The 22918-nt window shown below is 40.7% G+C and overlaps 1 protein-coding gene across 2 annotated transcripts in view; it reads right to left on the bottom strand.

Annotated features, from left to right (window-relative positions):
- The window catches only part of fancm (FA complementation group M), a gene marked incomplete at its 5' end in the record, with an annotated part of 57667 nt that overhangs the window by 12043 nt on the left and 22706 nt on the right, over window positions 1–22918 (bottom strand). For both annotated transcript variants that reach the window (XM_079528741.1, XM_079528740.1), the window contains 9 exons: window positions 4356–4520; window positions 5162–5307; window positions 5458–5692; window positions 6416–6622; window positions 11788–11981; window positions 12094–12198; window positions 13539–13631; window positions 14652–14784; window positions 15419–15550. In XM_079528741.1, the coding sequence (XP_079384867.1) occupies window positions 4356–4520; window positions 5162–5307; window positions 5458–5692; window positions 6416–6622; window positions 11788–11981; window positions 12094–12198; window positions 13539–13631; window positions 14652–14784; window positions 15419–15550 (1410 nt within the window). The remainder of the gene's footprint in view (window positions 1–4355; window positions 4521–5161; window positions 5308–5457; window positions 5693–6415; window positions 6623–11787; window positions 11982–12093; window positions 12199–13538; window positions 13632–14651; window positions 14785–15418; window positions 15551–22918) is intronic.

Here is a 22918-nt window from a genome sequence, read left to right as displayed (position 1 = left end):
ACCCTCACCATAGACAACTCCTCGGTTTCCCCCTCCCCACAGGTTAAGAGTCTGGGTGTCGTCCTCGACAGCACTTTCATTCCATACCCACATCACAACAACACCATCCGGTCTGCCTACTTCCACCTAAGTAATATCAACCGCCTCCACCCCTCACTCACTCCCAACAGTGCCGCAATCGTGGTTCACTCTCTCATCACCTCCCGCTTGGATTATTACAATTCCCTTCTTTTTGGTCTCCCCCACAAACTCCTCCATAAACTCCAACTATCAACTACAAGGTCCTCCTCCACACATTCAAGGCCATCCATAACCTCGCCCCCCCCCATACCTGTCCGACCTTATTCACGTCAATATTCCCACCCGGTCTCTTAGGTCTGCCTCCTCCATCACTCTGAAAGTCCTCCCAGCCCGTCGGTCCACCATGGGGTCAATAGCTTTCAGCTGCTCTGCCCTCATATCAGAACATTTCAAACCCACCTGTTTAGGCAGGCTTATGGCTGACCTCTGTGTTTTGTGCTGCAAGCTGTACTATATATGTTTTTGCTAGTGCTTTTAACTGTGTTTTGTGTTTTTATCTTGTTGTACGGCGACCTGAAGTCGCACCCGGAGTTCCCTGAAAGGCCCCTTATAAATAAAATGTATTATTATTATTATCACATGCGGTTTACAGTTTTGACTAATTTACACACAGTATAATGAACAATGAACAATGTTAATTTATCCATTTGTAACTCTGACAGTGTACAAATGGAACCAAATGGACCCCTGCAGTTCCATTTGTATATTTTTAGAGTTAAATTAACAATCATAATTTTACAGTAAGTTTACTGTGGTCTAATGCATATCAAACTGGGTATCCTTGATTTGAAAAAGGTTGAGATTCACTGGTCTAATAATTAACTGTTACTGTTGCCTCCTCTATTTCTTTAGGTGTTCCATCCATTCTTATCATAATCATTAGTTAAAACATTTATGTTCCCAGTTTCATACTTCCTGTTCCGTCTAACTTTCCTATCCTCAAGCCAATGTGTGCCACAGAACATATAGTTAGATCATACATGGGCAACTGGCTGCCCGGGGGTCACATGCAGCCCCCACCTTCACTTAATGCGTCTCGCAGGTTCATATCGGAATACTGATATTATTGATTTCAGCTGTTACAATTCCAAACATGACCCACTTTAATTACTCAAGTCTATATTAGTAGCTTAATGACTAGTATTAAAAATGTACTGTATATTTACGTTCGTAAAGTTAACATAAGTATAACTAAATGCATTTGAAACTAGAACTGCACTCTGTCGAGTGCCTACTTGCTTGTTGCACATGGCCTACTAGTGCGCAAGCAGAGCGCGCAAATACTGTCGACCGCTACAAACTGTCAAATCTCAGCTTTCTCTTTGAAAGAACGATTGAAATATTGAATTATTAGGTTTAGCTATTTGCTACGTACCTACTTTTTGCACGTAAAAAAGTTATGAAGTTATATCGTAATAAAGATGTGGATTAAAGGACCCAATGCCTTCGATGGTGACATATATCTCGATCAGTGTCGGGTGGATTAAAGGAAATGCCTCTATGTATATGTATATGTGATTTGTAAGTTGATTAGCGGTATACTGTGGTTACTTTTGATGCGTATGCACCGTCCCAGCATATGACATCAGGGTATAACTGGTATAGCTAGCTCTCAATGATGACTAGCTCTCAATGATGACGTAATAAAGATGTGGATTAAAGGACCCAATGCCTTCGATGGTGACGTATATCTCGATCAGTGTCGGGTGGATTAAAGGAAATGCCTCTATGTATATGTATTATGTATATGTAATTTGATTAGCGGTATACTGTGGTTACTTTTGATGCGTATGCACCGTCCCAGCATATGACGTCAGGGTATAACTGGCGTCATATGCTAGCTCTCAATGATGACTAGCTCTCAATGATGACGTAATAAAGATGTGGATTAAAGGTCCCAATGCCAGAGTGTAATTGGTTTTCGATGGTGACGTAATGACGATATGTTTTAGTGTCGGGAGGATTAGAGGTAATGCTCCTATGTATACATGTATGTAGTCTGGCACCACTGCCGTATCAGGCACAAGTAGTCATTACGTCATTTGCTGGGACGGTGCATACGCATCGTCCGGCGAAACTAGTACTTGCGCGCTCTGCTTGCGCAAGTAATTCAATAAAAACTAGAGCGGTGCCCATTGGGCACTGGCCTACTTGGAACGATGCAAGTTGGAAATGAATGCCACACCCAGTTATTATGTCTGTATCCCTTTTTTGCCCATATATGGAGTTTTTTATCAGGCATGCCCAAATATGGAGTCTATGCAGATGTCAGAACATCATTGTGATGTCAAAACAGCTCCATATATGGGGATTTAGGGGTGATCAGGTGTGATCAATTTGCTAATTTGGGCCCTGTCCAGGGTCCGTGTCGAGAGCCTCTAGAGCGGTGCCCGTTGGGCACTGCCTACTTGGAACGATGCAAGTTGGAAATGAATGCCCCACCCATGTCTTTGTCCCTTTAATTCCCATATATGGAGTTCTTTGTCAGGCATGCCCAAATATGGAGTCTATGTGGAACGTGTGTGTCAAATTTGAAGTTGGTGGGGCGAACAGTTCTCGAGTTACGTGGATTACAGACGTACACACGATACATACAGAGACTTGGTGCTTTTCAGGATTCTAATTAAAAAAAATCACACTGACCTGTGTGAAGTGAGGGGCGCTCTAATCAATTATTGACCTTATACCAACCTTGAAACATACCTTAGTTACGTCACCAAGAATGGTGGTCCCTTATTGGCCAAGGGTTTCCACCAACATACCGACAGACATACCAACAGCCGATTTGCTCAGACACATATGACGTAAATTCTCCATTCATTCAGATTGTCAATGGCATTTAATGTTTGTGTTAAGACAGAATCTACACTATAGCTGTTTATAGGGGCTAGTGCCCCTCAAAAATAATTCAAAAATAGCAGATCTACAAGCTCAAAACGCATTGCACTGCAACACGTTTTAAGCTTGTAGATCAGCTATTTTTGCTACTTTTGTGTGACAAAGAATGACAAAAAGTAGGGCATTAATTAGGAAAAAGGTTTAAATATGGAGATAAGAGGTTTCTGCATTACAGTATGCAATGTGGCCCTCTGAAGTGAATGTGGAACTATTGTGGCCCTCTCTATCATCAAAGTTGCCCACCCCTGGTATAGATATAGGTCACTCTAGCATGACCTACTTTGTGCTTCCTGGCTTTATGTAACAGTTCAGAGAACTGTTAACATAACCACAGGGTTAGAGGCCTCCCTGCCTGCCCTGTGTATCTCCTCGTCATAATGGGAAGTAGAAAGAAAATGAGGTTGAGCAATCAATGTAAAGAAATATATAAAAAAGAAATAACAGCAGCGGTCAAAGGGGGCAGAAGGAAGGTGAAGCGTGGTGGACGTGTGTGTGTGTGTGTGTGTGTGTGTGTGTGTGTGTGTGTGTGGGGGAGGGTTACATTAATACATCTAGGGTGGACAAAAGGTTACTTCCACACTGGACTGCTCTTTTATATAGGCAAGTCTCTGCAAATGTAGGCCATAAGAAAAGAAAAGAAAATAGATTAAAGCCTAATTAACTTTGCTGGTACCTTTGCTGGTATCTGTCAACTCTGAGCAAGCTGAAGAGACGTCATCATGATAATGGAAGTTGTATTAAAGGTAATTCCTTTGACATTTTAAATTAGATATTGACCGTTTGATTCCGCTTGTTGTAGTACGTGAAACAAACAAACGTCAGACACCTGGACATTAAAATCTATCCAGAGCAAATAGTCACTAAAAGAAAGGCACAGGCCTAGTATAAAGCCCTGTGGAACTCCAGCCAACTAAGCGGATTTCAACGCTGAATTTCAGTTTTGATTACAAGGAAGTGTAGAAAGACGATATTATGGCTGACTAACCATGACCTAAGCCCACTAATATATCACAAGAAAAAAAGTCTCCCATTGGCTTAGAGAAAAAGTGTCCACTAAGGTCGTCAGTACGGTCACTAGTAGAGAAGTACTGTAGCGAATGTAGTCCAGGCACTTTTCAAGCACCTGGCAAAAAAATAAAATAATAATAATATAATAATAATAATAATAAAAAGATCAAAGGGAACAATTCACTATTGAATATAATTTGATTATTTAAGAAGTAATTCTACAGCACAGTCTGCGTTGTGAGGTTGTAGATTGGCTATTTTCCCTATTGTTGTGTGAGACCACTGTATTAAATAAATAATAATAATAAAATAATTGCTAAGAATATAGTCGTTAGCTGTTGGTTGCAGTCCTAGTAGCATGTTCTCACCTCTTTGTTCTCTCTCATGTGGTCTACGAACTCCATCACCTTGATGAAGTGCTGACACCGCAGGGAGTGGTCCACAAAGTGGGTGGGCAGCACTCGGTTCTGCCAGTGTCTCCACTCCCACAAGGACAGCTCTCTGGATGGTGGGCCACGCTCGGAAACCAGCTCCTTCGGAGCATAAGATAACGTCAAATCAGAGTAGGGATGATTATGTGAGAGAAATAATTATGGTTTCAAGATTATCACGTACATGTATTCTACGACACATGGATGTATACAATCTAATGAGCTATAAATTAAGAGGTTTTATTATATTAAAAACATATTATATATTTAACAGTTGCTGGCCTAATAATGTAGTAGCCAATAATGCATACAAATAATACATAAAATTAAGTACATAGCATATCTCTTTCAAAGTAAATAAAAGTCACATGCTAAACATCCATGTAAGCTGCATTACCTCTGTCTGCAATGTTCTTCAACTGTATTAAAAATAGTGTGTTCAGTTCAACACTTCAATCCATTTCGAACCTGCATAGTTGTTTCTTCTTTTTTTAAACATCACAAATCACAATTATGCTCTTCACAATTATGCTCTACATAATTGTGAGTGATGCTTTAGTTTAAATAGTCACATTCCTAGCTCTTATGTATTTGTTATGTCAAACTAATTCAATATGGCTCTCAATGCTGACAGTGTCAACCAATGGTTAACTGTTTTTCAAAGTGGATTGTAAAATATAATATTAATTCGCGAAATGAGATGAGAGACCCCTCAAATTCAACAGAGGAAGGTAAGGCTGAACCTGTGGCATGTCATTCGGCAGAGACAGGAAATTAGATTTTCTCAGGGTTGGGTGAGCCTCATCTTCCTCCAGTCTCATTGTAGAAGCCCACAGGGAATACTCTGTGGGGCTGAGGAATCCATCGTGCTTAACACTGTCCTGTTGGTCTACACGCACGCACGCACGCACACACACACACACACACGTCACGCACGCACACGCACACGCACACGCACACAGTGATTCAAGTTAAACCAGAGTCAGTTATCCATCTGTTGCAGAATGACCCATGGTCACCCCTGCCTACCAACACCTACCCAGGTTTTGAGGGTGGATAAGCGAGTCCCGTCCATCAAAATTGGATCTTCTGATGGAGTGCCTGCTTTTCTCGCCGTGGTCAAACTGACCACAGGTAATGTGCATCTTATGCAGCACAGGATTCACTCCGTCAGGTAGCATACGGGTGCTGTTGGGGTACATGTGGAAACTGTTCCTGAAGTCAACGATAGACTTGTCCATACTGCGCTTGGTGAACTGGCTTTGGTTGTAGGTCTGTGAGAAAGGCATTAGACATGTACAGTAGTTTGACGTCAGGAAAAACAGAACAACCAGGTGCTCGCAGGAGATCCTGTATAAAAAGGTTAACAGTTAAAAGTCTCAATGGTGCTCACAGATCACAGGATCAAACGTATGGAAAAAAAGGCGGTTCCTCCTTCAAACCGTCAAATACGTTTTATTAAGAACAGGTTATAAATTTGGTACAGTATGCATTCTAATTTTTTCTTTTATGAAAAACAAAAGGGGAAAAAATAAAGAACAAATAAAGCAGACAAAAAGAAAACCCCCAATCCCTCCCACCCATACTTCTCAGTGACAATGCATAAAATGTTGTTTGTTGGAAAGCATGGCCATCAACTGGAGTTCTTATCATCTTACATCATCATGCATCATCTCATACTGGCCAATCAGAATGCCTGTTGCTTGTGATTGGTTAGCTGACTTGCTCGTCTACATATGAAGTTTTTCCTTCATTTTCAAGTGCGTTTAATGTTTGGATGTTTAATATACCTATTTTACCTATTTTCTCCTTTCATTGTCACAAATCTTGAGATGTGTGTGGACAAGATTTAGCGGATATTTGACCTGAATTCCCCTTTCATTGTCAATGGAAAATCCTGAGACGTGTGGGGACAAAAGCTGTATATAGCGGTAGCGCCCCTATAGCAGATCTACTTGTGTTGTGAGCTTGTAAATCTGCTATTTTTGTTCACTCACCTTCTCTTCACGTCCCTCTGCCAGGATGACTACGATCCGTCCCTGCCGCTTGCGTCCAGTGCGACCCATGCGCTGCACCAGGCGGACGGGGCTCTTCTGAGCATCAAAAACAATGATGAGGTCCACCTCCCCGATGTCCAGACCCTCCTCCCCGACACAGGTCGACACGATCGTGTTGAAGCCCCCCTCGCGGAACTGACGTACCACCTGGAGTGCAAGCGGGTGTTTTAATTACAATCACATTTTTATTTTAAATCCCACTGATAAAAGTGGTAAATCCTTCAACTACTTGCTCAAAAGTATTTAGGTGTCCTACCAAGACATTGATCCCATTGAAGCAAATGTCGTTCAGATATATTCAATACTTTGCTGAGGATGTCTGTGGACTATGGTGGCAGACTGTTATCATAGTTATTGTTAGAAGTATGGTCTTGACCAATCTGGGTACCCATTGGCAAAACAGTGCATGTTGACGTGGTCAACAGTCTGTCTCGAGAGACTAGGGCCCTCATTTATCAATCGAGTGTAAAATCTGCCCCAAATTCGAGTGTAGGATTCGTAGTACACCCACGTCGGGTCGGCATTTACAAAGTGATCGCAGACAGCTGTTTCTTCCTTAATTTCGTTCCGACGTTAATAAATGTGACGGCTGAAATCTATCTGGCACGCCCTATGAAATCAAGCCTCGCCCTCGTTTTTGCGACATGAACAACTGCCATACGACCTGGAAACCATGGTTACAGGAAGAAAAAAAAGGTTCCCTCGCTGCCCCCTCTCTCATACACAGACGCACGCACACGCAACTAAGGCAACTTGCAACTTGTTGTATCTTAAATAAATAAACCTGCATGAATTAAATAAAGCTGTATAAAGGCCTACCCTGTCTGTTTCTCCTCTCGCTTCGCTTCCCTTGCTGCCTGCCTCACCCACCCCCCGCACGCACGCACGCACATATCGCAATTTGCAAGCAAGAAGCAACTGTCACTGTGTGTTGTTAGTTGTATATTAAATTATTAAAGTCTTTTTAATTTAATATACAACAAGATATATTAGTGAACGAAAACCTGAACCTGTGAACCATGAATTAAATAACAAATAGGCACACACACGCTGCTGTTTTGCATAGGTGCTCCTCCTGTCCTGTCTGTCTGTCTCTCTCTATCACTGTGGTCCGTCCGTGACCGTGACCAACTGACCATGCACCGCACGTTCGACAGTATTTAGATTGCCTCGCAGTCGCTGCAGTGGCTGGGCACTGGTGGTGGTGGGCTGGCTGGGTATAGCCTACCTATCTCCGATGCTGTTGCCTGTTCCCACTTGCGCTGGCACGGTACATTTGGCATTCGAGCGACGCGTCAGGTTTATTAAACGAGGAGGAGATTGCACATACAGTAACTCCAGAAAGACATTGGCCTGCTGTAGATTAGGCTACAGTATAGGCTACCCACGTTGGGACTCTCCGCAGCTGCACTAGCCTATAGTAGCCTACTCTCCAACGTCCCGTCATGGAAATATTTCAGCACAGACAGCCCAAATCCTCGCATGTATGCGCTCATGCAAAACACTGTTTAAATGGCTTGCAACATTGGCAAAACATTGTTTTTAATTGCGCGATTTTAATTACTTGTAAAGTTGGAAATCTCCTACTAATTTCATATGACACAAAGACACATCTTATATGTATTTAGCCCATATATACCTATACAGTTTTATATAAACATTTTAGGAGTGAATACATATGTTTAGATGCCTGTGACAGCCTCTCAGCTGGTCAAACAATGCTGCTCCGCTGTTCTACGACAGAAAAACAGGTGAGGACAAAGCGTACGACAGCTCCCGACCAGACGTGGTTTTTGTCTTGGCTCAAGTTCAAAATCAAACGTTGGCGCAAATGGTAAATGCCGAAAATTGCGGTAATTTCGGCGTACACCCATATTTTGGCGTACGCACGGTTGATAAATGAGGGCCTAGGTCTTGACCTGCTCTATAGGTAAAGTGGCATGAGATAACTTTTGGCACTATATAAATAAATACAAATGTGTGCTATCGTGTCAAATATGTCCCCGCTCAAACATTTTTTTGTGACCAATGGCCAAATATGTGGACAAATATATAAGAAACAAAATAAATAAAAAGGATTAGTATACTTAACCACTTATGCCCTCTATTTAAAAAAATCAACAATATTCACAAATATCTACAAGCTCAAAAAATGTTGCATTGTGAGGCTGTGAGCTTGTAGATTCGCTATTTTGACAATTCTTGCAAATGAGTGAAAGTGGTTTAACGGGCTCGAATGTCCCAAAACATAGAGGGCACAAATAGCAAAACTAGGAGATACAATGTAGAACACATTTATTCCTAGAGGGCAAGGAGTCAGGCCCTATCATCACCTACTGTACTGTAGGAGTCAGGCCCTGTCATCACCTACTGCACTGTAGGAGTCAGGCCCTGTCATCACCTACTGCACTGTAGAGTCAGGCCCTATCACCACCTACTGTACTGTAGGAGTCAGGCCCTATCATCACCTACTGCACTGTAGGAGTCAGGCCCTATCATCACCTACTGTACTGTAGGAGTCAGGCCCTATCATCACCTACTGCACTGTGGGAGTCAGGCCCTATCATCACCTACTGCACTGTAGGAGTCAGGCCCTATCATCACCTACTGCACTGTAGGAGTCAGGCCCTATCATCACCTACTGTACTGTAGGAGTCAGGCCCTATCATCACCTACTGCACTGTAGGAGTCAGGCCCTGTCATCACCTACTGCACTGTAGGAGTCAGGCCCTATCATCACCTACTGCACTGTAGGAGTCAGGCCCTGTCATCACCTACTGCACTGTAGGAGTCAGGCCCTGTCATCACCTACTGCACTGTAGGAGTCAGGCCCTATCATCACCTACTGCACTGTAGGAGTCAGGCCCTATCATCACCTACTGCACTGTAGGAGTCAGGCCCTATCATCACCTACTGCACTGTAGGAGTCAGGCCCTATCATCACCTACTGCACTGTAGGTGTCAGGCCCTATCATCACCTACTGTACTCTAGGAGTCAGGCCCCATCATCACCTACTGTACTGTAGGAGTCAGGCCCTATCATCACCTACTGCACTGTGGGAGTCAGGCCCTATCATCACCTACTGCACTGTAGGAGTCAGGCCCTGTCATCACCTACTGCACTGTAGGAGTCAGGCCCTATCATCACCTACTGTACTCTAGGAGTCAGGCCCTATCATCACCTACTGCACTGTAGGAGTCAGGCCCTATCATCACCTACTGCACTGTAGGAGTCAGGCCCTATCATCACCTACTGTTTTGGGGGCTTTTTGCCTTTATTGATAGATAACAGTAGGTAGACAGGAAACAGGGAGAGAGATGGGGGGGAAGACATAGGGGTGGGACGATATGGCTTCCTCACGATACGATATATATCGCGATATTAGGCCCTCGATAACGATAATATCACGATATTCGATATATTGCGATATTTGCGATATATCGATATATTGTATGAAATTTCATCAACGATATATCACGATATCTGCAACTACAAAATACTTGGAACTGAAAAAATGCAGCATTTTGTATTCCCACAAAGCTGTTTGGAGACTTTGGACAAATCACCATCCAGTAATTCAGTACTTCTGGTTGCTGTAGAATCTGAGTGGGATTTGCTTATTTTAGCTGTCATTTCCTCCTTTTCTAAACATGTTGTTCATCACTTCATTATGAACAACATTTCAAATTTCAAAAAAATATCGATATTTTAATAATCAATATCGATTATTTATCGCGGGAGGACGTATCGATATATATCGCCATATCGATATTTCAGCACACCCCTAGGAAGACACACAGCAAAGTTCGTCGGGATCGGGACTCGAATCCGCGACACACCGTCATGCTGGATTACCAGCCAAGGTGCCTGGACCACTAAGCTGACCCAGGTCTTGTTTGCTATTATTAATATTCATTAGGAAAGGAATGTTAAAGACTGTCTGCAGAGAAAAAACATTAGTGAGCCAATAAAGAGAACGATAATAAACCAGCTATGGCTGGCAAAGGAACTACTCTGTGCTACTATGGGACAAACCCATACACATTATGTGCAGTCAAATGTTGGTGTGACATTGTGCCAAGTGTGTGTGTGACGTGTCTGCGTGTCTGTGTGTGACTGTGTGTGTGTGTGTGTGCAGTTCTGTGAACAAAACACTATATAATCAAACAAAGTGCTGTAAACTCTTAGCAGCAATAGTAAGTAATATAGTGAAGTGTGTATCAGCTGTGGAAAGTCTGTACAGTGTGTACTCATAGAAATAGTGTAATATATTTGTGTAAAAAAAAAGAAAACGTATTAATATACTGTATGCAGACAATTTAATTATAATTGCATCTTGGGGTAGGATAAATATATGCAGGAGCCAAAGGGAAAATATACAGGAAAAGGAATATACAGAATATAATGGGAGAATAAATTAGCAAATGGTAATGTATACCCGAGTGGATTGTGGAATATTGTTTCTATTCTCGGTTAGGTAAGGACTTTCCAAGCATGCGTCATGTACTAGACTGACTAGATTATTACAATATGCATGTGACGTCACTTGAGGCTGTCATTCATCATTGGTTTTATGATATGTTCTGGCAATCTGAATATTGTAGACTTAAGACACCACTTGATGCTGACCTGGTACTGTATGCATACAGTTACATCTATTGTTTTATGTGCAGCTTATGACCGTGACATTAAGGTTTCTGCTATGAGCATAATATGCTGCACCACTAACTTGAGTGTCTGATGTCCTTCTCCCGTGATATCATGAAATATCACGGGAAATACTCAAGTGTCTCTGAGACTCCATCTGCTTCAGCATGCAGATTGATCCTCTGTGATTCACTAGGTCAGTGGTTCCCTACAACCTTTTCTGGATCAGGACCCACTTGAAAATCTCTAAAGTATTCACAGGCCATCCATCTCACCTCTTAACACATTACGTGGTCAGAAAGCTGCATGCATTTTCAGAGCATATTTATTTTATTAATGTTATGTTATCAATAAAGTCTTATCCTCATAAAGTTTGTTTTAATTTCATTCTAAATTCCTTGATGCCAATGCCTGTATTTGCATGCCATTGTATTTAATTTGAACTATAAGCACTTTGGAAATTGCCTAAATATAAACAACGATGTGAACAGACTTGGCAATAGAATAAACGTCCTATAAGAACAGGGCTAAAAGAGGAAGCAAATCCTAATTAGTGAGATGGTGGTTGATACAAAAACAAGCATATCATCTGTGATAAACTGCAACCAGCTCTTACCAGCTGTAAACATGTTTGGTAAAGTGAGATGATGCATTTGGTCTCTACCTCCAACTGATCCTTCTGAGTGAAACCTTTAACCCCTTTCCCTGCGGCCTGGCCCATGAAGGTCATGACCCTGATCAGCGGCAGATGGCGGTTCAACATGGCCGCAATCTCCTGCACGCTCTCGCGGAACGACGAGAAGATCATCACACGTGTGCTTACTTTCCGAGGTTCACTGACAGAGGCTGGACCTGACCCTGAACACCAGCAAGAGAGAAGAGAGTGGTTTCAGTGTGGTTTCAATAGGTTATTCGTTTTCCAAAGTGCTTCTCAGAAAATAGATGAGAGAGAGAAATAAACACTAATCACCATTGTTGTCCCCCACGTTCTCAGAGCACTGTCTGAAGTGCTGAACGACCACTTCCTCCAGTTTGAGCAGTTTAGGATGACTGTAAATGAAAGTCTCATCTGGACCTAGAAGTATTAATGGTAGAGAGCAGTGTTGGAAGAGGTACTTTAAAGTCAAAATTGGACTGGATTCAAAAGAAAAGATCTACAAACCTCACAACACATCGCAACGTGTTGTGAGCTTGTAGATCTGATGTTTTTAAAAAGTATAAAATAGAGCTTAATTTGTTAATGTACAGTATGTTTTGTAATCATCTAAATCTACAAAGTAACTTAACTTAACGCATTTCTACTTTCTTTCGTTTCATTTATGGTTTTACATGATTATCATTTTATTACTACTTTAGTTTTTACATTTTCTATAAAAGAAAGAAAAGGAGCAGGAAGATGATAAATCTTATTAATACCTGCCGCTATCTATCATTAAACAAATCACATAATTGATGCACTGCTACCAGCCATTACCTGACTTCACCATGATTACATCGAAATAATGAGAGAGACCAAACAAGATCTATATAAGAGATCAAAAACAAAACAAAAAGAACGAAGAAAAAAAATGAAATTCAATCCTCCAATTCATTTCTTTTTTCTTTTTAAACACTTTTTTTCTTTGAAACACTGTTGTACAACTCTTCAACTCCTGGCTTTGTGAATTCCATAACTAGGGCATGCATTTTGTAAACCTTGTGTTATCCAGGGCTTTTTATTTTTTATTATAACTATTGTTATTGTTGGGCTAGAGTTAGGGTATATATTGTGTTGTGGGGCATTGTTTATCATAATGTAATAGAAAACAATTCAGAAATCACTCATATGCATCATTTACCCCTTCTGTATACATAATTTCTTAACTTATTTATTGATTCCTCCTTAACATATCTGTGACAATTTTCCACTTTCTTACTCTTTATTTGACTGTTGTATGTTACAAATACAGGCAAATGATTAGACTGGGAAGCCCTATATACGCAACTATACCTTTCAATCCGGGAACCCCTTTTGGTGTTGTTGTTGCTGCTATGTACAGTAAATAGCAACATATATTTATTGGTCATTTTTGAATAAATATTTGAAGTTTTTCAGAAAAAATGGGTCATGATTTAGAAGGCGTTTTTAGAATCGGACTCAAGTTTTCAAATAATTGAAGTGGAGTAAATCAAAAGTACCATATTTGCATCTCAGATGTATTGAAAAATGGACATACTCAATTAAGTATATCAAATTGTATTCAAGTACAGTACTTGAGTAAATTCTCCCTCACTGACAGAGGTTGTTGTGATTAGATGTACAGTAAGTGGTTTGTTTCAAAGGAGGAGCAGGATTAGGTGAGGCCCTGAAAAGGCATTATGAAGCCATTAAGTCAATACATTACAATGGTATGGCGTGAATGAGCTTTCACGTACCAGCAGATGGCTTGACAAACATTGCCTCCATCTCTCTGTAAAGGTCCATGAAGATAGGAGTCCTTTGTAGCTCGTTCCGTGTCCTGGACATCTCTGATCAACCACACAGAAGCAAGCAAATAATACTTTTTAAATAGATAATTTGGCAAAATGTACACCTAAAGGAAATTCAAGAATAGGTGGTGAAATGTCATGCATCAGTAGCAAATTGTTGAGACCAGAAGAGATTCATACATTTTGCTGTCTCTTCTCCTACGGCCTAGCAATGTACACTGTAATGTACAGTCTTACGTGTCCATTTGTTTTGTTTTATTACTGTCAAGAGTTACAAAAGTCACAATATTTTGAAATGTGTTAAGCAACGGTCAGCCTCCTGGTGGCGTTGTTGGGACATTGTTCATGAATTGAGGAATTTCAAACGAGCTACTCCTGCAAACTTTAAATGCTAACGTTAGCCAATTAGGATGGATATTTTCAGAATATGAAGAAAAAGAATCAGACAGATCACGTGACTATAGAGATAATGTGTACCGATTTGTGTGATGTTTGGACAAAATCTGTAGGAGTAATCGGTCTCCTGAATAGGCCAATGTGGAAAGGGTGGCATTTCTTCCTCGGTCTAGTGGGAACGTGCATGCAAAGTTTCAAAGCAATCGGACGCTGTGTTCATGATTTGAGACATTTTGTAATATGACAAATCGGACAGATCAGTCTTGATCACATGACTAGAGATAATGTGTAGTTTGTGTACTGATTGGCGTGATGTTTGGACAAAATCTGTAGGAGTAATATCAAGAAATTAGTTCCTGGTGGCGCTAGAACCGGCAGGCCTCTAAGGAGTGTGCGTGCAAAGCTTCACACCGATCGGTCCAGTTAGGTAACGACGTGAATCGGCCTGTTATAGCACCACCATGAGGCCAATTTGAAAAATGTAGGATGGCATTTCTTCCTTGGCCTAGTGGGAATGTGCGTGCAACAATCAGACTTAATGATTTGAAGGATTATGATCAAAACGGGCTACTCCTCCAAACCTGTCCAGAGACAATAACACCGATATAGAACACTGATTAGTCAAGAATCAAGAATAGTAAAAGCCTTCAGGTGGTGCTGTACCTCTGGATCCATCCATGATACCCTGGAAGAAGAAGAAGAGAGATCGGAGCCCCATTTGCAGCAGTAGCTCGTAGCCATGGAACAGACTGATGCAAAGGGCAAAACCTCCTTCAAACCCCCCCTTCTGCTGCATCTGTGGATGAAAAGAAGGACATACTGTAAGTCAGGCTGGATTCAAACCCCTGCCTGCAATGTCAAAAGAATATTGTCCACCGTCTAAAGATTCCTTAAAGGCTCATTCATAGTCTGGATTTTCGGTGGTGAGGTGACCACCGCTCCGGTGGTGAGGTGACCACTGGAGCTGAAATAACGTTGAGCAGTGGTGAGTAAAAACAGAGAGAAGGGCTGGGGCGGTGGCGGTGGTTTGCTCTTCACCGCGGCTCGTGACAACTCATGTTGTAGTTCGGTGGTCACCTCACCACCGAAAATCCAGACTATGAATAACGCTTCAGTCAACATAATGGTGAATACAGGTGATTCTGGTTAATCCATTTGCCGAATAAGAATACTGTAATCATATAGAGTAGGTAGATAATGCACATAGCTTTGCTCCCCTAAAGGTCAACAGGAAAATATACAGATAAATGGTTTCTGAAATGTAGCACCATGTCAGATTTACTCCACAATATTTAAGTAATACATAATAAAAGTAGACAACATTTTCGTCGATGTTGGGCCAACAAGGCTGCCAATAATTCAATATAATAAAATGTAAATATAATATAATGTATATGAAAATGCTTCATAGTTTGGGATGTGCACTTCACCGTAATGTTTGGCGGAGGGTTCTTGCGGAATTGATCTCTTGCCAGAAGGACCTGGTATTTGGTGAGAGTTCGCAAGTCTTTGTAGGCCATCACACGGTTCTGGACCAGAGGAGACATAAACTTCTCCAGAACCTGGCAGATAAGGAACAGGAACAGACAGACAGATCCACAGACAATATTTAATAATGTTTCTTTATGTTTTACTCAAATTCAATAAACAATGTACCTTTTACCTTGTACATTTTTATAGGCATTCACTATGTTAAAAGCCCTCTTCAAGCTAAAATGTGTTTGTTTTTCTCCCAGGTGTATTACATTTGAACTCATTGGCTGTGTTAGAGTAATACAAACATTTTAGATCAAATGTTAAAAACAATATACGCTGAGATCTACTAAAGTTGCCTATGCAGTATGCACTGTGCCAGAATACACTTATGTACACACAATAAGTTGAAGACAGGGCTAATGGTGAATTAGACAAGAAATTAGACACTTCATGAGCTCATGTACAAATGCGCGCGCGCGCGCACACACACACACACACACACACACACACACACACACACACACACACACACACACACACACACACACACACACACACACACACACACACACACACACACACACACACACACACACACACACACACACACACACACACACACACACACACACACACACACACACACACACACACACACACACACACACACACACGCGCGCGCAGTGGGTTCTTTATTTTCTCTGTCCTAATTTCCTGGTAATAACAGCGAGGTAGTTAGAGGTAGCCTAGCAGCCAGACAAATGTAAGATGGATATCTATTCATCACACAGAGAAAAGACATCACATGGGGAGGCTGAATCAATACTTAAATGCAGAGATGCTTTTCCTGAAAATCAGACTTTCTAAAGGCATCGTCTGGGCTACTCTTTTATTTTTTATTTATTTTTTATTCAGCCCTGTATAAAAAGTTACAAAATAAAAGCAATTAACCATTTATTCAATTTGCAAATGGGGTGTTTCATAATGTCAACAACCCAGTTTGATTTTCAAGTTTTACTACTACTACAGAAAACGTTCACTCCAAAGTAGGACATATGACATAATGCAAATGTGAGACAAAGTGAATATATTTGATGTTGTTCAGACAGATTCATAATTTATTCAAGGTGAAAAAACAACCCAGTTACCCCAGTTAGAAACATATGTACAGTACAGGTCAAAATTATTCTGAAATTACCAAGTTACAAAATAGAAAGCACAAGTTAAATCAGTGGTTCTCAACCTTTTCTGGATAAGGGCCCAGTTGACCTAACCTGAAATGGTTATTATTATTATTATTATTATTATTAATTTTTTTAAGATTTTGTTTTTGGCTTTTCTGCCTTTATTGATAGTATCAAGTGAAGATAGACAGGAAAGAGAGAGAGAAGGGGAGAGACATGCAGCAAAGGTCGTCATTAACGGGGCTCGAACACGTGACGCGCTGTCAGGCCAAAGCCTATATGTGGCATGCGCCTGGACCACTTGGCCAGCGGGTGCCCCTAACCCTAAATTATGTCCAAATTTTGTGCATTCATGAATCGATCAGCCACTGCTACCCAAGGCATAAGTGAAAAATAAAAATGAATGGTGTGTTTTTCTTTCAGAAGGAAATGTGAGACGATCAGATCAGTACAATCCCAGTCCGACTCTCTGAGCAAGTGAAATGTGAGTATACTGTATGTAGCAGAGCTCCTGATGACAAAGGGAAGGGGTTAAATAACAGCTGCTAATTCCACTGACATTTTATAAAACATAAACAGCTATGTCACCGATGCCACTCGCCAGTGTAAGAAGACCAGTCTGTGTCACAGCCCATCTGGAAAGGATTGCGCCTCATCATATACAGATCTAATCAATATTTGGAAGAAGAAAAACAAGACAAACTACACTAAAGCCTAATTTATACTTGTCAGTCTGTGACACTGTAATTCATTTTCAATTTCGCCCTCGAGTTGCATTTATCACATAAAACAATGTGATAATCATCTACAAATCGTCTACCAAATCAATATACGATCAAATAGTCTATGAAAACCTAATTTTGAACAATATTATTACTAAAGGCTGAAGATCTTATTCAAACAAAATTCATTAATTTGGCATTTAAAAGACCACACACGCACACGCACACACACACACACACACACACACACACACACACACACACACACACACACACACACACACAGTATGTGCATGGTAGAAGAACTAATGGATCTCTGATGGAGATGAGATGAGGCTTAATGTAAATTGGAAGCTGTGGCCTACATGGGACAGAAATAGGCTTTTCTAAAATCATTACATAAGATTAGTAAAAATGAGTCAAATTAAATCAAGCCATTCTACAGTACAATGATGCCAAATGAGATTGAATTGGATAATTCAGAGTTCAGTTTAATCAATCAATCAATCATGAATCAATCAATCCTGTCTCCCACCAGAAATATTTACATTGCAGAAACACTGTCTAATAGAGGCCTGTCAAATGATATGCACATGTAACTATACCTCTAAATATTGTACAGTATACCGCTGTAAGTGTACTGACAGAAACATGTAAACTCCACTCTAGTGATAGACCTGAGGGCCTGTGTTGGGTTTACCTCTCATGACTACATGAACTGCTTATGTTGTTGGTTTGGTGCTATTAGGAGAAACTAAGTGGGGGCTTGCAACTCACTTTTAAATGCTTCAAAAGGTTTTATTTGCAACAAACAGCTCATACCAGTATATACAACGTTTTTTCGACCATTCTGTCCTCTTCAAGTACATGATATAGGTCTACTGTTTTTACAGTTTGGCTCAGCTCCAAGAAACGGAGGATGTGTGCAATATTTTTTGACTGGTGCATAAACTCTGTACATAAGATAGCAGTGGGTCCCACTGCTATCTTATGTACAGAGTTTATGCTGTGCGTCATTGTCATGCTTTAATTGGTGATTTAAATAAAGAAGAACATAACTGAGAATGTCATGGTTAATAAGTGGATATGTCAAGATATCACAGATGTGTTTACGGCTAAATGGCCCCACACTTTACACGGTATACATTAGAAATTCCAGATGTAGAAATGGCACTAGAATTTTTTAATAAAACCTATATTACCATTATCGATAAGCATGCCCCGTGGAAGAGACTAAAGGCTCATACATAGTCTGGATTTTCGGTGGTGGGGTGACCACCGAATTACAACATGACGTCACGAGCCGCGGTGAAGAGCAAACCACCGCCACCGCTCCAGCCCTTCTCTCTGTTTTTACCTCACCACCGAAAATCCAGACTATGAATGAGCCTTCAGAGTAAAAGATAGCTCTTCACCCTGGTTTACACCAGAGTTGTCTGCTCTTCTCAAACAGAAGAACAGAACCTGGTTGCTAGCCAGAAAATCTGGAGATCCATCACACTGGGCCTCATTCAGACAAATTAGAAATAAATGCACTTCTGCAGTGGAAAGTGCTAAGTCAAATGATTATTTTTAAATAAAAAAAAATATTATTTTATTACAAAGTTCTGGAAGGCTGTGAACTCTGACAAAAGCAAAGCAACTACAACATTAGCAACACAAGTAAAATATAATGATTGCTTATTGACTGAACAAAAGGAGATCCACCAAGCCTTTAACAAGCATTTTGTAAATGCAGGCAACTTATTTGACACAAACTATTCGGGGCCCCCTATTGACGGAAATCATCAGGTGCAGGCAGAAAGACATGATTTTAACTTTCACTTTCAACCCTTGTCCTGTAATGATGTTCTTTGTGCACTACAAGCTATTGACACCAGGAAATCGACTGGAGATCCTATTTTTCTTAAACTTGCTGCACCCTTAATATTTGAACAAATAACGCATATATTTAATCTCTCTCTATTATCAGGCACATTCCCCATCTCCACGGAAAACAGCTCATGTAACCCCCCTGCATAAAGGAGGAAATAGAGTCGATTTAAATAATTACAGACCGATCTCCAAGCTATCCTGTTTAGCTAAAATTATGGAATCCCTGGTAAATAACCAGGTTAAAACATTTCTCTCAGAGCACTCTGTCCTAAACCCGCATCAATCCGGCTTTAGAGAGAAACACAGCACTATCTCGGCCACCACCTTAGTTGTAAATGACTTAGCATCAGCCCTAGATAAGAAAAAATGCACTGTGCTGCTCCATTTGCAGACTTATCAAAAGCTTTTGATACTGTCCATCATTCCCTTTTGTTACAGAGATTACACAGCATTGGTTTTGATACAAATGTCTGCAGTTGGTTTTTAACCATTTCAAAAGGTGTCTTTCTTTTTGCAACTGAATGGCTGGAAAATGGAAATGAAGAGTTTACATATAATACACATAGTACATGCATACACCTTCACTAATGATTATATCTGGTCTCAGTATTTATTTATGGTGTATTGTCTCTATTATTAAGGTTATTGTAGCGGCCAATTTATATTGGGGGTTGGGAGGGGGCGGGGCGGGGGTCCCGAGACAGTGCCAAAGCATCTCCGGGGGTCCCCGGCCAAACACGTTGAGAACCCCTGTTTTAATACTGGGGCCGATCCTTTTTAGTATCTATATAAATAATATCAACTCATTTTGAGATAACTGTAGCTGTCATCTCTATGCAGATGACAGTCATTTATTGTACTGCAGACTCTATACAAGTCGCAATGGAATACCTACAACTTTCTTTTAACGTCCTCCAGGATGCTTTTATTGGTCTCAGATTGATGTTGAACATCAGCAAAACAAAATTCATGTTGTTCCCCAGAGCCAAAAATATCTCCTATATCTTCCATGAATGGAGTTGATATCGAAAGAGTCATATAAATATCTTGGTATTTGGATTGATGAGAGACTTACTTTTAAACACAATGTAGAGGTCCTAGCTGGTAAATTGCGACAGAAAATTTGCTTTTTGTATAGAAATAAAGCCAGTTTTCCTGTCATTAGCAGAAAGACGGTAGTTGAGGCAGTGTTCCTGTCTGTCTTGGATTATGGGGACATATTCTATAGACATGCAGCAGCATCCACTCTTAAATCCCTAGACTCTGTTTATCACTCATCGATTGGATTTATTACAGGTGATAGCTAGGGTACTCACCATTGTATCTTATATAACACGGTTGGATGGCCCTCCCTGACAGAGAGACGAGAACTGCATTGGCACCTGTTCTTGTATAAAGCTATACTTGGAGATTGTCCTAAATACATCTCATCTTTCCTGAAATGGGACTCTGAACTCTACCACACCCAGTCAAGTAGTACCAAAAGTTAACTCTGAACTAGGTAAATCTGCCTTTAGCTTCTGTGGCCCAAATACATGGAACGACCTACAAAAGACATTACAATGTACCACATTGGTACCCTTGCATCATTTTAAAACCTTGGTGAGCATAGGCCTACAGACCCCCACAATATGTAACTGTTTTAGATCATTTTGAAATTTGTTTTAGCTTGTTTTAGTTTTAACTATTTATTTGTAAACCTATGTAATTCACATGTATACCTTTTGTTTTTCTTTTCCTGATCTTCTGATGTATTGTGATGTGATTGTATTACTCGACGACACTGAAAATGAGTTTGATTACAGAGTGTAATTTTGAGAATAACAACAGTCAACAACTTGAATGAATGAATGAACTTTAACTTTTCAGAAAATGGTGTGCTTCTCCTCCTGTCCTTTATCTAAATACCAAGTGCACGTTGCTGAAGAGCAGTTTCTCTTAAAGGGAATGGGATAAGACACTTTGGTTTAATTAATGTAACACCCAAAACACACCCAAGACTAATTCAAAGGCTTAATTAACACCACACCAGTTAGTGCAGTGTGCTGGTGTTTGCGCTCAGCTTTGCGCTGTGAAATTACAAAATTGGTGTGGAGAGTGAACAGGCCATAATAGAAATGTGCATTGATGGAAGCCTGCAGCAGATTATCAGATTACAGTGAGAAAGATGTGTGAAGTCTGGGAGAAACATGGTCAGATCCTGAACAAGAAACCAAGCTGTTCCAATTAAGGAAACACAGAAAGACAGACAAAATGTGACCATAGAGAAGCGGAGAAACTCATTGACTGCCAGAGTTTCTCTAGAACAGACTGCACACACTGCCAGCATTTTTGAGTGGTGCAACCACTCCTATAGACAGCCATGTGTGTGGCTGGGTCTGTCCCTGTGTCCGAGCACGAAAATGTGTGTGGCTGTGTCCGAGCACGAAAATAGCGTTTTATAACGTTTTAATAAACACACAGACACACACAGGCCAGGGAGGAGGGCTTGTACAGTACAGTACAGTACAGTACAGTACAGTACAGTACAGTACAGTACAGTACAGTACAGTACAGTACAGTACAGTACCACTCACTTCAGACAGGTCTGATTTTACTCATCTTTGAGATCCACAGGATATTTTGTTCTATGGTGTAAATGACATATATACAGTACTGTATAAGTCAATGGCAGTCAATGGTTCTCTGGTCAGGCACACAGAAAAACTGCACTGGAAAAGAGACATGAATGCCATATTGAAATGAATATGAAGGACCCCAATGTAATAGTAATTTCTTGAGTTATAAATCCTCTTAGCAGACCTTGTACTTTCCTGTGCTTTTTCCTGCAAACTGTTAATAAAGTATTCAATCAATAGTTTGAAAGGTGAAAATAAGAAGAGGCTGTGATTATGGTTAAGACAGGAGAGAAGAGAAGAGAAGAGAAGAGAAGAGAGCCAACAACAACATCATCAGTAACCTCACAGAGCATGCCCAGTCTGCGGGATAAGGCTGATTGGCTGAGGAGCATGGAGCTAGGTGACGTGGGGAGTCAATAAGAAAGCCAGTGGTCTCTTTGTTGGCTTCTAATAATAACAAGAAAACTTACTGAACTATCAGTTTTCAAACTGCATGTGAGCAATGAGAAGCATGTGCAGCAGGACAGTGTGTGTGTGTGTGTGTGTGTGTGTGTGTGTGTGTGTGTGTGTGTGTGTGTGTGTGTGTGTGTGTGTGTGTGTGTGTGTGTGTGTGTGTGTGTGTGTCAGCTCATCTATGCCACTGATATTATGGCCATTGCCATTTATTTCTGAAAGGAAACGGACAATAAGGCAGATAAAATGCAAGTCGATGAGCTCAGTAGGCTGCTCTCAAGCCACAGCTTGTTGAAGCAATACAAAGGTCATACTTGGTTGATTAGACCTATATCATCACACAACATATTGTATTTCAAACAGATCAATAGAATTTCAGATATACAGTAGGTCGTCTAATCGTTGACTAGAAAATATAGTAGGCTATTTCAATCAGAAGACAATATCTGTGTATAACAATGTAATCTAGATAGATCTCAGAGAAACAGAGCTGTACAAAAGGAAGGAAATACAATTATCAGTGGTGTCTGTGTTGTGCTGTTGGAGGTAGACTCCCCCTGCCCTCCCTGTACTAGAGCATTGTAGGAAAGTATAGATATTTC

This window comes from Electrona antarctica (genome assembly GCF_951216825.1).
Source record: "Electrona antarctica genome assembly, chromosome: 18".
Lineage (NCBI taxonomy): Eukaryota > Metazoa > Chordata > Actinopteri > Myctophiformes > Myctophidae > Electrona > Electrona antarctica.
Note: the sequence above shows the minus strand (reverse complement) of the source record. Positions and strands in the feature narration are given on the sequence as shown.